Raw genomic sequence first — 16,185 nt, forward strand, 5'->3', positions numbered from 1 at the left:
TCCTCGAGTTTGAGTAAAGTGTCTATCCTGCTCTGAACCAAAAGACAAAGTCCACCTTGCAACTCTCCCAAGAGTTGCAAGGCTGGAAGATACAAGTTCGGAGGTAGGATAACTCCTTTACCATAAAGTAGAAACTACGACGAGGTTTTAAGGGAAGGCTTGGGAGTTACATGGCTAGCCCATAATGCATTAGTCAAAGCAATATTCCAATATTCCAATTTTTTCTGCTCAGAGAAAGTGGTTTTCTTGATTATGCGGATAAGCTTTTTATTAAAATAAAAAATAAAAAATTGTTAACTCATAAATATAAATATGTAATATGACAGTTCAGTTCTCAGCGATTGGGCTTAACCCACTTCCTTTTACATGAAAAATAAATTTAACAACGAAATTGTGTGAATGAAACTAAAAATAAATTTAACAACAATAAAATTGTGTAAAAGAGAAAATTAAAAGAAAAAGAATTCACCAGTGCATTACAGGAATTGACGACTGCATTCATTTCTGCTGTTGACTTGGAGTCGACCTAATTTCTAGTCTTCTGACAACCGTTTTCATCTTCACAAACACGAATCATTACAATATGCACTCATTTAAATTGAATTATATCCGTCAGACTCTAGACTCTGTATGTCAGCTCTGAGTCCCTCTGGTAATGTTGAGTGCTAGGGCAAGTGTGCGTGCATGTGCAGATGTGTGCGCGCATGTAATTGGAACCGACAAACGAAATACTAGAAATATCAGGTTTGAGAGGACCGTGGACTCTTCGGTCTAATTCCTGAGCACAGAAAGAAACCGAACACAGTGAAGCTGATGCCCGCCCTCATAGTGGCCTGACCCACTCAAACTTTGGTAACTCCCTGAAAGGATGCCGTGAGTCGACTAGCCGCATAGTGAAAATACTCGGCTTTAAAGCTGGGTACTGTCACACGGTGTCAAGTGAAACCAGACCAAGTCCAAAGATTAACGTGCGTCAATTAAGCTTTTTTCGTGGTAGAACCATTTCTTTACATTTGGCAAAACATTGATACATAGAATAGTTCATCCAGCCAATATCAAAGTAGAAAAATTATATTTTATAAATTTAACATTATTTATTAGAGAAAGAATGAGCCACGACAGGGATTATATTTAATTCTAGCATGGAACTATATGTTTAATTTCGAAACTACAGAGACGATGTTAAATTAACAATAACAATTGCTAATTACTGCATCTAAAAAAACAGATTTTTAATAATACACATGTTTATAAAAAAAATCGTTTAATTTACTTAGTATCCGTCCAAAATCACCATTTTCATGAAATATTCAACAACAACACGTAAAAACTGATCAGCTATTAAAGACATTTGAAAATTCATTTTAATATGTAGAATATCCTCAAAGCCAACCTTATTTCATAAATAAAGTTTTTAGATGTCATGATAGTTTTTTTCCAAAAAAAAGCGATATAGATTATATTAAGTCAATATAAAGAGCTACAATGTAAAACATATGAGAAAGACATATATAGTCAGATAAAGCTGGATCATGTTGTCAAGATGTCATATAGCAAGACTCTGAGTGAGATGGATACATATAATGATTACATATAAATCTTATTATTATGCGACGGACAGGTTTCTACAATTGATGGCGGGATAAAATACAATAAGATGAATGTGCTGGATTGAGACCATGTCCACATGAAAGTGAATCTGTTAAAAATAATATAAATTCCACCTATATCTAAACATCATCCATGGACAGTCAATAACAATATAGTTTTAGTTCTCAGTTATGGCCTTTCTTCTGAGCAAAAACACTGAAGATGGAAGAAAACATTAACATTATCTTCATTTTCACACAGAGGCGTTTCTGCGTGGGGCCTATACTTTTTGTAAATATACAATACTGTCTAACAGTCTCAACGTTAATATCGAACCGAGTTAACCGAGTTTTAGAGGGAACTTGAAACCTCTTTTTCATGCTGAAATCACGGCTGCAATATGCGAATCGTTACTGTGTTTTATTGTAACTTATAAATCATTATTTGAACATTGTTTATTGATTTTAATATATATATATATTGTTAAATGTTAAAAGTTTTTCATATACTATCGACATTTCTTGATATAAATCGTGCAAGGAGTATATATGATATAGATATTACAACGTCAATTTATATTAATTGGAAACTTAGTGTGTAAAGGTATAATACGATTTTGAAATTTATGATTAAACAAATCTGTATCAAAAAGTTTAGTTTAAGATTTTAATAGTTAATTTAAAATTTTAAAGATTTTATGCATATTTCATGTACATGCTAAAGTTCAATTTTATAAAGTATATGACAAAGTATTACAATCTTTAGAAACTTTTAAATCTTTAAATTTTAATAAATAATTTAGTATCATGTTATAAACACATAATTATAGGACATTGTTATAATGGTTTTATATTATTTATATCTTCTATATATATATGAATTATATGTTTTATGTGATTTATCATCTCCATGATATTTATATTAAAAATTTATATTATATAAGAAATTATATTGAAAATATATAATATAAGAGGGTATTAAAAAAAATAAATTATAATATATAAAATTATGAAGTAATATTATGGTTTATGACGACCCATGCATTTTATTAAGAATTATGAGGCATTAGGATAGAATACCATGCATTAGGACAAGGAGGTCGCGAGACCACTCTCTTTGACCTCGGTACTAGTAAGACCTGCCTAGCAGGGAAAAATAGCAAAAAAACTATACCCGTTTGTAAACTTAAAATTGCAAAATTATATGTTAAATCTGAAAGTATACCTCAAAATTTTTACAATTTTATTATGTATACAGGAAACACTACAATGGTAAGGACATATCAGCGACGACGACGTGACTGGGCAACAACCCCGTCATTAATGCCACACCATCGTCATCACCATTTCCATCGCCACCACCATCACTGCCACCATTGAGACCATCATCAACACTGGAGTTGACTGTAATAATGCACTCATTGGAAGCCATATTGGAAACATTAAAAGGGTCAACAATGGCTAAACCAAAGAAGAGCAACCCCAACCCAAAGAAACAAATCTAGCAGAACCAAAAAATTTTGAGTATAGACAATCAAAAGAAGATATTTCTAGGGAGCTGCAGAAAATTAAACTCCCAGAATTTTCAGGAGGACGAGCTGGAGAACGTGCTGAGACATGGTTAGAAGGAATGAACAGATGTTTCACACTAAGAGAGTACTCTTCTTCTTCAAAAACAAAAATTACCGTATTTCAATTGAAAGGAAAGCGCCTTGATTTGGTGGGGAAATCTGGAAAAACAACTACACCTCACAATGGATAATGTCCCTTGGGAATTGTTCGAGGAAAGATTCTGCGCTAAGTATTTACCTCCATATTTTCAAGAACAACAAGCCGGGGCCTTTCATACATTAATCCAAGGTAATAAAATAGTGGAAGAATATGAAATAAGGTTTATGGAGCTTGTGAAATACATTCATTACTTAGATTCTGATGAACGTCAAGCTGAACGCTTCATATATGGGTTAAACCCTCGCATCAGGGCCTTGGTTAGGATGTGGAAGCCATCATCAGTAGCCGAGGCAGTAGAATGTGGCCGTTATGCAGAAGAGCATCTAGGAATAAAAAAAGATGTCGGGCCAACAAAATCTCTACAACCAGGGTTTCCAGGAAAGACTCCCTGAAACTTCTTCAGGGGAGGTAGCTCAAGACCACCGCCTTATGGTAATAGATTTACCCCAAGAGGAGTAGGAGCAAGATCTCCCATGGCAGTTAATACTATAGCCGCTGAATCATCAAACACAAGTCCATGCGAATCTCGTGGAACTGCTAATAGAGAAAGAAATGCGAGAGGAAGTGGCATAAGAGGACAAAGCTCTTTATCTAGAAATTCACAATATGATTCAAGAGGACCGACCCAGGTTAATTGTTGGGGATGTGGAGGACCGCATTTTCAACGTGATTGTCCAAAAGCTTCATCAAGTATATTGCATAGAACAGGATAAGAACCAACACCAAATACCCAAGGCAATCATAGAATCCATGCAATAGTCGACAACAATCAGGGAACACATCAATCCACTGTAGTGGAATCCTCAGGAACTGCAAGTATCGGACGAGGGAATAATTTCGGTCGAACCATTACGTATACTGGAACATAGGGTTCGACAGCTCAGGAATCGTCTAATAGACCAAGTTAAGGTCCAATGGGACAAGTATAGCCCTGGATCGGCTACTTGGGAAGATACGAAAATCATATGTCAAAAATACCCCAACTTGTGTCAATTTTGAAGAACTTTAAGCCATATTTTGTATATATTTACTTTACTTTAAATCAGATACTCAAAACCATTTTTGGAAGGATCACATATAAACGTGAATTTTTATGTTACTGAAATATGATATATGTTATCTACTTAATTCTACTGGTATGTGGATACCAAGATGAAATATGTTATTTAAATTAACCTTACTGAGTTATGGATACCAAGATGAAGTTCAATATTTGATTAACCTTGCTATAAAATCTAAATCATGAATTATGATAGGAATTAAGATATTATAAATTTTGCTTCATTTATGCGTATCGATATGATTAATGAGATAGAAATAAAAGGATGATTACAATTTCAATATGAAAGCCAATAACATGAGTAGGATATGACCAAGTATGTTATACTGCATATAACGACATGTATGAGCTATACAGAAACTGTTTATTTTATAAATATTGATGCATATGTTATAATATATGGACAAGTGTTTACATTGCAGGTTACCAAAATGACCACGTGATGACAAAAACTTCAGTACAATTAAGGCTCAATGAGGTTCCATGAAAGAGCATTGACTCAGGTCCCACTAGGAGGGGTGGAGGTATTGCCCACCGTTTATCCTCCAAAACCTGGAGTTATGGGAGGACTGTGCAAATCACGCTCCCTTGGACGTGTGATGATGACTGTCAGATGCCTACTGGGAAATCAGGTTAATATAATCAACGCTGATACCCTTGAGAGCCTATGAATGGTTAGTCAGTATAGCTGACGCCATGGCACACTCTAGTAGAGGACGGATAGGATGGAAGCGAAAGAGATTAGGAAGGATAGGATGATTCTAGAGTAGCTAGGGAACCAACTGGGGCAGAACATGAATATTATAGTTGTAAAATTTTAAAATATTGAAGAAAACAAATTTTAAGTACCCATATAAAATGAATTCAATCTTGAAATATAAAGACTTATATACTCACATTAATCACTAATATATTTTAGAAACCCTAACTTCGGGATGAAGTTTTTGGAAGGAGGGATGTATGTAATGACCCACCTATAACTATAAATAAAATACGAGTATTAGCATACATACGAGACCTCCATACGATAGCTACGTATGCATGGACCCGCATGTATCGCACTATATATAAGCTAGTTACTACAGGAGGAGATATAAATTAAGGTAATGAATTAATACCTCACTAGAATATCATATATATATGATAAATCCTTAAACTAACAGAAAATGTTAATTTTAATTTACAAATTAAAATTTAAAATTAATAAAATAATAATATAAATTAATTAAAATTATAAATTAAATAAATCAAATTAATTCATTAAAATAATAAATAAACTTTATCAAATCAAATCTCCATATCCGAATAAAATCAACAAAATCAAATAAGATTTGATTTTATAAAATTACACATAACAAAACAATGACACGGAGATGGGAGGAAGGCAGTGGACGAGGAATTAAGAGGAAGGAAATCTTGAGAAGGGGGAGGAGGAAAAACAGAGAACAATTTTAACACAGAGATACAAACACTCTTGAGTCTTGATTGTACTGGAGTTTTTGGGCACGGGGGATCAGATTGCTTCGATTGGAAAGCATTCTGACACTGAGTACCCAGGTTGTACTCAGTTTGGCAGGGTGGTTTTGGCCGTTTTGGTAACGCGGCCGGAACAACAATTGTAGCCAGAACAATAATTGCAGCAGAACAATTGTAGTAGAGCTTTGCAGCAGAGCAGATAGGTTGGTATTCATTAGATAAATTATTTAAATTCTGTGTTTAAATTACATATTCTGATATTTGAATTTAGGGCTCTTACATATATGATATTCTGTTGAGGTATTAATTCATCACCTTAATTTATATCTCTTCATGTCGTAACTAGCTTATATATAGTGCGATACACGCAGGTCCATGCATACGTAGCTATCGTATGGAGGTCTCGTATGTATGCTAATTCTTGTATTTTATTTATAGTTATAGGTGGGTCATTACAGAGTTCGGCGACCTTGAAATTCGAATAAAGTTTGGCACCTAAAATTTTGTCGATAAAGTTCGACATATAGAAATTTGAAAAAAAATATATGTATATATATATATATATATATATATATATATATATCAATTTAAAGTCAAATTCAAAATCCATAATGCACATTGCAAACACGCAAGATTATTGCTCAAACATTTAAATCATTTCCACATAATTTTATAAACCATAAAAGCGAGTGCCAATAAAGAACCAACTTCCATGCATAGTAAACAGGGTGAGAAATTCATCATAGACATTGGAACCCATATCAAATTCAACAAAACCATGGGCCATATCAGATTTCATATATTGAAAAACAATCTGATAAAAAAATATTCAAAATATATAAACTTGAAAGTTTAAAGTAGCTTGGCAGTTTTAAAAAAGTGTTCATGCAAAAAGTAAACTAGAAATCTAAAACAGGAACACAAGTTTTATTCTTGATGTCCCTGTGGCCCACTTATTATATCAAAAAGCTCTATATCATCAAGCGCAGTAGGAGCTGTGAATCCGCTAGATGCTTCAGCATCAGATTCATCATTCAATTCCCCATCAATGTCACTATCAATGTAAAAATCAGCTTCATCCATTGATGCATTTGGAACAGGATCGATCCATGGAGTAGAGGAATTGGATGACTCTTTAGCCACATTTTTCAAAGTCAATTGCAGGTTACTACGAATATAAACAAGTTCTTCTAATCTTCCAGATAACAATCTATTTCTTTTCTTGGAATGAATGTGGTCAAAGGAACTCCAATTCCTTTCACATGCTGATGCACTTGATCCCTGGCTTATGATACGAATTGCAAAATTTTGCAATTCTAGTGCCCCTGAAGCATAAAATCCCCGCCGTACTGCTGAATCACTTCTGCTCCTATCATACTTTGTTGATTGTGTTCCAAATAACCCTTCTTCCAACCTGTATGCCGTCAACTGACTTCTGACCAAACCTGCAATTTATGGATTTGGATTTAGCTTCTCAATAGCATAGATAAGTCCATTCATGACTTCTTCATCCCTATGTCTTGATAACCCAAACAATCTAGGGTCCAAATAGCATGTTGCTGCATGTAATGGACTATGCATCATCTTCCATCTTTGATCAATTAAATTCCATATCTCCTGGTAATCAACTTCCACATTATTAAAAGCACTTGCAATGGTCTTTTTGCAACGATCAATGTTTTCATAAACAAAACCCATACAAGGTTTGTCACCATCAACCATGTGGAGCACATTAACAATTGGGCCACATATTTTTAAAACCTTGTTTGCATTTTCCCAAAAGCCATTATTGAGCACTATTTGTTCAACATTTTTCCCCTTAGTTTCTTTTGAAAGGGTAGATCTCTCCCACTCAGTATTGCAAAAAACAGCTCTTAGGCTTGCTTTTTCCTCAACAACTCTTTTCAGAGTAATATAAAAAGTGGCAAACCTTGTATCACAAGGCCTCAACAACTCTTTTGATGCATTCTTCCTATATATGCTCAAAGTGAGACGATGGTTGATGATGAAGTTTGCAATTGTTTTGGCTCTTCGGATTGTCTCATTGACCCAAGGAAATTTGGCTAAGTCATGCAACATTAAATCTGAGCAGTGAGCTGCACAAGGGGTCCAATAAATGTGATTATTCTTTTCCATAATCAGCTTCCCTGCATCAACACAATTTGATGCATTATCTGTAATAACATGGACCACATTTTCCTCCCCAACCTTTTGAATTGCTTCATCCAAAATTCCAAAAATAAATTCCAATGTCTTCACTCGATCCATTGCATTTACTGCCTTCAAGAAAAGTATCCCTTGAGGACTATAAACAAGCACATTGATCAATGGGCGATGACACAAATCTGACCAACTATCACTCAAAATTGTGCATCCTGTAAGCTTCCAAGACTCTTTAATCTGAACCAAATTTCCTGTCACTCTGTCTTTTGTTTTCTTTAGCAAAGTTGTCCTTAAAGCTTCAGATTCGAGAGGAACATAGCCCTTCCCAAAATCAATGGCCTTTTTAATTACATTTTTAAAATATGGACTCCTCGCCACATTAAAGGGAATTGCACATGCATAAAAGAATTATGCAACAACATCATCAACTTCTTGTTTCTCAATAGGTTTCCAGAATTGATTTAATGTTTTGGTTCCACCTGTTTTTACTTGAGTAGAACTTGATCCACCAATGGTTGAGATTGAATTAATGGTGTTGGAGGAAGACATGGCAATCTCCCTCTCAATTTGCTACCTCTTATTTTCCCTTTTCTCCTTTTCCATCTTTGAAGTGAAATAATTTCTCCACTGTGGTTTTTTGTTCATCAGAGATCTTAGTGCAACCTTCAACACCACGTCCATTTCCATTACTAATATTGAGAAGGTGATCCATTGCTCTAGTTAAAGAGCTAGTGAATTGATGTCCACACAACTGACACAAAAGATTTTTCCCCTCTTTTTTGACAAAATTCCATGCTACAATAGTTGATTTTGGGGGTGCTATTGAAATTTGAAGGTTCTGAACTTCTGATTGTTGCAGACTGAGGTGAAGGCTTGAAGCCTGAAATGTCTGCAATTTTTTTTTAATTTACATTTTAATTAGTTTTATATTTTTTTTGCAGAATGAAATTATGAAACTATAATTTATAAAATAAATTTAAAGAGTCTAGATCTCTCAAGCTGAATTCTGAGAGTCTAGACACTATATTAAAAAAACTAGTAAATTATAATTTGTTACTTACTGATAAATTGTATTTCACTGATAAATTGTATTTAACTGATAAAAATAAAATGTATATTTAATTATTGACTTACCTGGAGGTTGGAGTCTGGACAGTGGTGCTTGCCGGAGGCTGCTTGAAGGCTGCTTGAAGGCGACTCACTGCTCTATCAGTGGTCACGAGAGGGCCGAGGCTGTGTTACTGTGTATGCATGCAGGCTGCAGCGTCTTTGTCAGTGGTCACAAGAGGGCTGAGCTGTGTATGCGTGCACGGTACAGGAGAGGGCTGAGCTATGTATACACAAAAACAAAACAAATACACAGTTGTGTATGCGTGCAAGAGAGGGACGAGCTGTGTATGTGTGCACGAGGCCGAGCTGTGTATGCGTCGTGCTGTCACCTGTGTATGCGTCGAGCTGTGTAACAAATGTCAAAACCCGCAGAGAGCGACGCCGCTGTGCTTGTTAGTGGTCACTGTGTTTTGGTTTTATGAAATAAAACAAAGCAGAACCGGTGGACTGTGTTTTGATTTGTGAAATAAAACAAAACCAAACCCACGGGCCATGGTATACATAAACAACGATTTTTTGTTTTGTTTTTCTTTTTAAATATTTAATTTTTAAACAGCGAAAAAACGAAACCCTAAGACGGGCCCGCATAAAATTTCACTTTTTTAAAACCAGGAAAAACGAACCTCAATGAATTTAATGGCGAATTTAATTTGAAATTCATGAAGTTCAGCATTTTGTTCGGGATTAAGTTTGGGGTTCGAGTTCGGCATTTTGTTTGGTGAACCTGATCGAACAAATTCTAATTTGGTTGAAGTTCGACGAATTTCGAATCTCTAGGATTAAATTCGCCAAACCTGATGACTTAGGCTATGAGTACCATTGTTCAAGTTGAACCATGCATGTTCGAACAAGCCGTAAAACACCAAGTATGGAAGGATGCGATGAATGAGGATTATCAATCTATCATAAAGAATGATGTCTGGGATGTGGTGCCTAGACCTAAGGACAAGTCCGTGGTCACCTCAAAATGGCTTTACAAAATTAAACATGGAGTTGATGGAAGTGCTAAAAAATTCAAGACCAGGTTCGTTGCTCATGGTTTCTCTCAAAAGGAAGGAGTGGACTATGACGAAATATTTGCACCGGTTGCCAGATATACCACTATCCGATCTATTATTTCTCTTGGTTCCAATCAAGGATGGAGCCTACATCAAATGGACGTTAAGGCTACTTTCTTGCATGGCTCGCTTAAGGAGGAAGTCTACTTGGAACAACTGCAGGGGTTTGAAGTACAAGATAGGAGGACACATGTTTGCCGGCTGAAGAAAGCCCCTCGATGGGTTGAAGCAAGCCCCTAGGGCTTGGTATGAAAGGATTGACAATTATCTTATGAAGTTGTGATTTACAAAGAGATATGCTGATCCTAACCTATACTTCAAGGTTGAATGATCTCTTATTTTGGTCCTTTATGTTGATGATCTCTTTCTGACAGGTGCAAACCCTTTCATTTATTAATGTAAGAGGGAGTTGTCTTCCGAGTTCGAGATGAAGGACCTAGGAATGATGCATTACTCCCTAGGTCTGGAGGTCTGGCAAAAGCCAGGCAAGATTTTTCTTTCTCAAAGAAAATACATTGTGAAGCTACTAGAGAGATGTGGGATGGTGGAATGCAAGTCTGTGTCTACTCCGATGGAACTCAATTTCAAGAAGCTATGTGGAAGTGCCGTTGGGCCCGAATTGGCAAACCCTTTTGAATATAGACAACTTGTGGGCACCTTGATGTTCTTGGTAAACTCCAGACTGGACATATGCTTCGCTGTAAATACTTTGAATCAATTTATGGTTGAGCCTTATCACATACATTGGATTGCTGGTAAGAATTTCTTGAGATATCTTCGTGGCACAATCAACTATGGGCTAAAATACACTGTTGAGAATTTGAGGCTACATGGATATTCTGATGCTGACTGGGCTGGCAGTGTAGTGGATAGAAAGAACACATTAGGATGTTGCTTCTTATTGGGATCTGCTTCGGTTTCTTGGATGAGCAGGAAGCAAAAATCGGTTGCTCTAAGCATCGCCGAGGCCAAATACATTGCAGCTAGTATGGCCTATTGTGAAGTTATTTGGTTGAGGAAGCTCTTCAGTGAGTTGTTTGAGCACGTGCTAGATACCACCATTATCTATTGCGATAACCAGACTGGGATTCGCCTTTTAGAGAATCTTTTGTTCCACGATCGCTCCAAGCACATTGATATCGGGTACCACTTTATCCGGGATATGGTACAACGAGAGCAATAAGGCTCCAACACATTAGGACTATTGAGCAGGTTGCCGATATCCTCACGAAGCCCTTGGGGAAGGTCAAATTCTTAGCCTTCTGAGAGAGACTTGGAGTCGTGGAAGGACCCTCCCATGAGGTTCCTGCTTGAGTTTGACATTGAGCTCTAGGAGCTCGTGGGGGCTTGGGGTACTTCTTGGAGCTATGAGTGACCATAGGGTGAGTGGTTCACCTTCCTAAAACCCTAAGAGCTCAAAGGAAGTCCCATTGGACTAGAGTCAAAGACTAACCTCCTAGGTTAAGTGAGGGAACAAGAATACAATCAAGATCGGTCAATCATCCAGTTTGCCCCTTGATCCATATTAGTATGCCCATAACATTAAGTGAAAGCACATGATTGCAAAATGGTTAAAGTGTCAGTTGATAGACAACCACCTTTCTTCAAAAAGGAATGCCAGATGGGAGAGAGAAATCTGACCAGAGCAAGAAGTGGAGGATCTTGGCATCATGTTTTGTGCTGATCATATAGGGGTGCTTGCTCACTTGTCGTCCAAGGAGGAGAAAAGTTTTCTCCTATGAGCTATGTTGTAAATATTGAGAGGGGGGTGAATCAGTGTTTCACTTACAATTAGTTAATTTTTATTTTTACAGAGCATTAACTAACTTCAACAATAGATCAAAACATAATTCAACAATACATAGTATCAAAAGACAGTAGACACCATATTTTTAGGTGGAAACCCTTCCGAGAGAAAAACCACTGAACGCTTCTCTAATAATTTTATGAGTACATTAAATGCTTCAGCTCCAACTGAAAAGGGAAGCACCGACTCCCTAGTACTCTAGAAAAACATTCAATTTTCCAGCTCGAACTGGAAGGATGCTCCAACGCCCTGGTTTTATCAGCTACTATGGATAGGATGCTCCAACAGCCTTGCAAGTTCTGACTTGCCTGAGCACCACCCTGCCTCCCTGAAGTGTTTTCAGGCTACAACCTGAAGGTGACTTCAATCACCTGCCTTGTACCACCCAACCACCCTGAAAATAATAAGAAATTAAACCAACCACTGTGGGCTCCTGTACCAGGGACAATGACCCACTTACAAATTTTTCAACAAAACCCTTACAGTAAACCATTGCTGCAAATAAAGCCCTTACAGCAAATGAAGAAACCATTTACTGCAGAACTTCAATGATAAGACAATGTACTCCTTACTGCTAGACTGCTGTAAGATGATATGTGGATGAAACCCTTACTGCTGCATGATGATGAGACAACTAACTGTGAAACCCTTACTGCTGACAATTAACCCCTTTTGCAAGACTAGGCTGCTGTCAATAAAATCCCTGCCCAAGTTCAAATTTCAATAGAACGACTCCTCTCAAAGATTACAGTGATAAGCTTCAGGGTTATATATTAAGATAGGGCATACCTCCACGAATACTCCTTAACCTCTGCTCTTGAATTAGCACTGTAAGACACTGGTTTTTTGTTTTGTTTTGTTTTGGAAATAATCAAACGTCCCTCAGGAAATGATAAGAATATAACCCTTGAACCAAACTATGGAGGCCGAAACTCAATTGGGTTAGACCTTCAGACAAGCAAGAGATGTTTCAAATAAATTCAGACCTACAGGCCGAAGGTTTCACCTCTGTTCTCAGTCAGCTCACTTTGAAACTAGCCTCAGAGATTCGGATGGCAACCAATCACTGCTTCCATACTTGCATGGAGTAATCTTCTTGGAACAGAGTTTCAAACAGGATGTTTTCAATCATCTCAACTGAGCCTCAGAGATTCGGATGACAACCACACTTGGATGGAGTAATTTCCGATTTCTGAACTGGAATTTGTAATGGGATTGTAGATCAATTTAGTGCGTATTCCTCCTGCAAAGACTTAATAAAAAAGAACCAACGGTACTCTTGAACTGTGCTGTCTGGTTACAAATGCTCAGAGATTATGCCTTCAAGAAGAGGTAGACATGGACGCAGAAGATTAAGCAACAAGGCTGCAGGAGTCACTATAATTCATGCTTTCTCTCTCTAGATATTGCAGAGAAGACTGCCCTAGCCAAGGGCCGAAACATACCACAGACAACTATAGATGCACGAGCCCGGAGATGCTGTAGTAGTGAGACAAAGAAAAGTGGTTAGGGCTGTTTGATGACTGCAGACACAATGATATTTTGGAATATGTTTGGAGCAAGTTTTAATGCGAATTCTCTGCAAAGATTAGTCAAGCCAGCGAAGCCCTTAAACCCAGAAACATAAGCCAATAGCCCACAAAACATTCGCTGTTCCTCAGATCAAACGATTCAGGCCTATCTTATGATTTGTCACTTCTCCACAGGGCCAAAAACAAATTTCAGAGCTAGGTCACTTTGATTTCATGTGCATTAGATATGTCTTTGAAGAGAAGATGATTCTCCTTTTATACTGCAAGAGAGGGCTAACCAAAATCCAGAAAGGAGGGAAACTAGTTTGAATATTTGACCCAATCTTAAGGTCGACATGAATTTTGGAGGGCTAATTTGAATTTAATATTCAAATCCCTTTAGAGCAAAAACCCTTACTGTTTTTAATTTTAAAAATCAATTTCCATAAACAACCTTTGCCATAAGAAAAAATAATTTAATTCTTAGTGAAGAGCCTTACGACTTGAACATTGTCTTAGCCAAAGAAGAGCTGCCACATCATCAACTTGTTTGGGGTTTTTGACCACAAGGTGGGTGCATCATTCTTGAACAAGCATATCTCTCAAACCGTGAGGGCTTTCGTGGTTGCCACATACCGTCGGAATCCGCATGATGAGGAGAATCCAACAAAGGTGGTCTTAACTCGAGAAACCAAGATTTTCCATGTCGTTTTGGTCAACAAAGTCAGGGCATCCACTGGTGCTGCTTGAGTTGACATCAATGGCAACCATATTTCAACAGGCTACCCATTTTTTGGCGGATAATAGTTCATTTTCAACTCCACATAAACATTATTTCCCTATATCTGGATACTAACTTTTTAGTACTCTGATGGATCCATATCTGTTTCCATGCAACATAGCTTGAATTTAACCATTGTAATAATTTGCTTGCCTTCGAAGAACAGAATATTTTTAGGTCTATTATTTTTATAGTAGTTACATGGGTATAATGGTTTTCCAGGGCAGTGCATTCGTGCACAATCTGTTTCTTTTGTGATCTGTAATCATGATTTGTTTCTTTGTGAGGTTGTAAGTTAGGACATATATTTGGTTGGAGATATTTGTTACTTTCTTCTTATTAAGTCACTTGGGTGGTCATCTGTTTGTGATTGGATGTAGTCCATAAGATAAAAGCTACCTGTTTTTTTCTTTATCTTTGATGATTTGGGTACTGATAATTTATAAAAGAAACTTGATATACGTATACATTGACTTGTGCTTCTAATATTCCAGGGTGGTTGGGAGAATGATGAATCAGTACAGGAGGCAGCATGTAGAGAAACTTTTGAAGAAGCGGGGGTTCGAGGGATAATCAAAGTCAGTTTCAATTTCACGTCTTTCATAAATGGCAGGGTGCATGTCACTGTGGCTTCCATCTTGGATATTGTTTCGGTTCTATTTTCTATTCGGTTTCTACTCTAACATTATCTTGTTTTGAAAGTTTATCAAGTGTGCTTTAACAATTTTTGGGTTATACACTCCCAAATGAAGTTTCTTGTATTAAAGATGGTAGATTTCCAGTCCTTGTCAATAGCTTTACTAGTATCCTATCAATTTCTCTCTATAACATCATTCCTATTGTATTCATTGCAAGAGATTATTCAGTGTATGTAAGGACGGTTCTGTGCGTGAAGACAATAAGGTCTCTAATCATGCCCATCACGAAATTCAAATTTTCTTGTTGGTTTGTCTTTATATGACCTCGAGGGAATAACAAGTGTATGTAAGGATGCTTTTGCACCTGAAAATACGACTACTAGTCCTGCTTCTGCCATTAATTTCAATTTTTATTGTTGATTAGTCTTTGCATAACCCCATTGTCCTGTTTCTAACATGAACCAGTTACCCTACAGAAATTACATCTTCCATTAAAATATAATATACGTCAAAATAAAATTGCACTACTTTTATTCCTTGTCAGGACCATTTAAATATGTTGAGAATATCCTTCAGTTGTGTTAAGAAACTCCAGATTAAGATAAAAATTGAACTTAGGGTTACAGATGCTGGATGTTGAAGCCAGAATGGACTAGGAGGTGCCAAAATGTCTAAAAACCCACTTGTCCCCCAGACCAGGCTGCTTGGATTGTTAGTGCTGAATCAAAGCCTAGAGGCTAACGACACTTGCATCTAATGCATGGATGTTGTGATTTGTGTCAAAGCAAAAACTGTCAAGCATGTCATTTGGGAGTGCAGAGCTGCACAAGTGTTTTGGGAATTGATTGTCTCTGGGTACATCATTCTTTTTATCATCCTTCTTGATTAGTAAGGGCTCATTCTGGGATGTATGTGGATGATTAGGCAGCATAGCAAAGGAATAAAGAGCACCATAAGGTTGACAAGAATCTCCTTTTAATGGAAGAGGAAAGGGCATCCTCTTCTCAGTTGGGTCAGGCTATAATTATCAGAGCAGAATTGGCAGTTCATGTTTCAATGAGAGTTGGAATTTTCCTTAAGGATGTAGACTCTCTTGAGATTGGGACTAAGTAAGGTGGATATGCTGGCAATCTCACCTAGTTGGGAGGCGTGGCTTGTATAACCTCAGTGGCATTTTGATTTGTACACCTTGGTGTCTTTTCTGTGCAATAATGCAATCCAATATCATAAAGAAATGGCTCAGGTTACAGATTGTAGCATG

The 16,185-nt window shown here is 36.9% G+C and overlaps 1 protein-coding gene across 12 annotated transcripts in view; it reads left to right on the forward strand.

Annotated features, from left to right (window-relative positions):
- LOC149200408 (nudix hydrolase 16, mitochondrial-like) overlaps nucleotides 1-16,185 on the forward strand; it is a 92,587-nt gene that overhangs the window by 17,539 nt on the left and 58,863 nt on the right. For 5 of the 12 annotated variants that reach the window (XM_089402719.1, XM_089402713.1, XM_089402714.1 and 2 more), the window contains exon 3: nucleotides 14,781-14,900. In XM_089402719.1, the coding sequence (XP_089258845.1) occupies nucleotides 14,781-14,900 (120 nt within the window). Of the gene's footprint in view, nucleotides 1-14,780; nucleotides 14,957-16,185 lie in introns of all 12 variants that reach the window. The other 7 variants (XM_089402721.1, XM_089402720.1, XM_089402715.1 and 4 more) reach the window with 2 other exon arrangements.

Source organism: Pinus tabuliformis, chromosome 2_1 (assembly GCF_031772625.1).
Source record: "Pinus tabuliformis cultivar Carrire ecotype Pingquan chromosome 2_1, CPIR1, whole genome shotgun sequence".
NCBI classification, from domain to species: Eukaryota; Viridiplantae; Streptophyta; class Pinopsida; order Pinales; family Pinaceae; genus Pinus; species Pinus tabuliformis.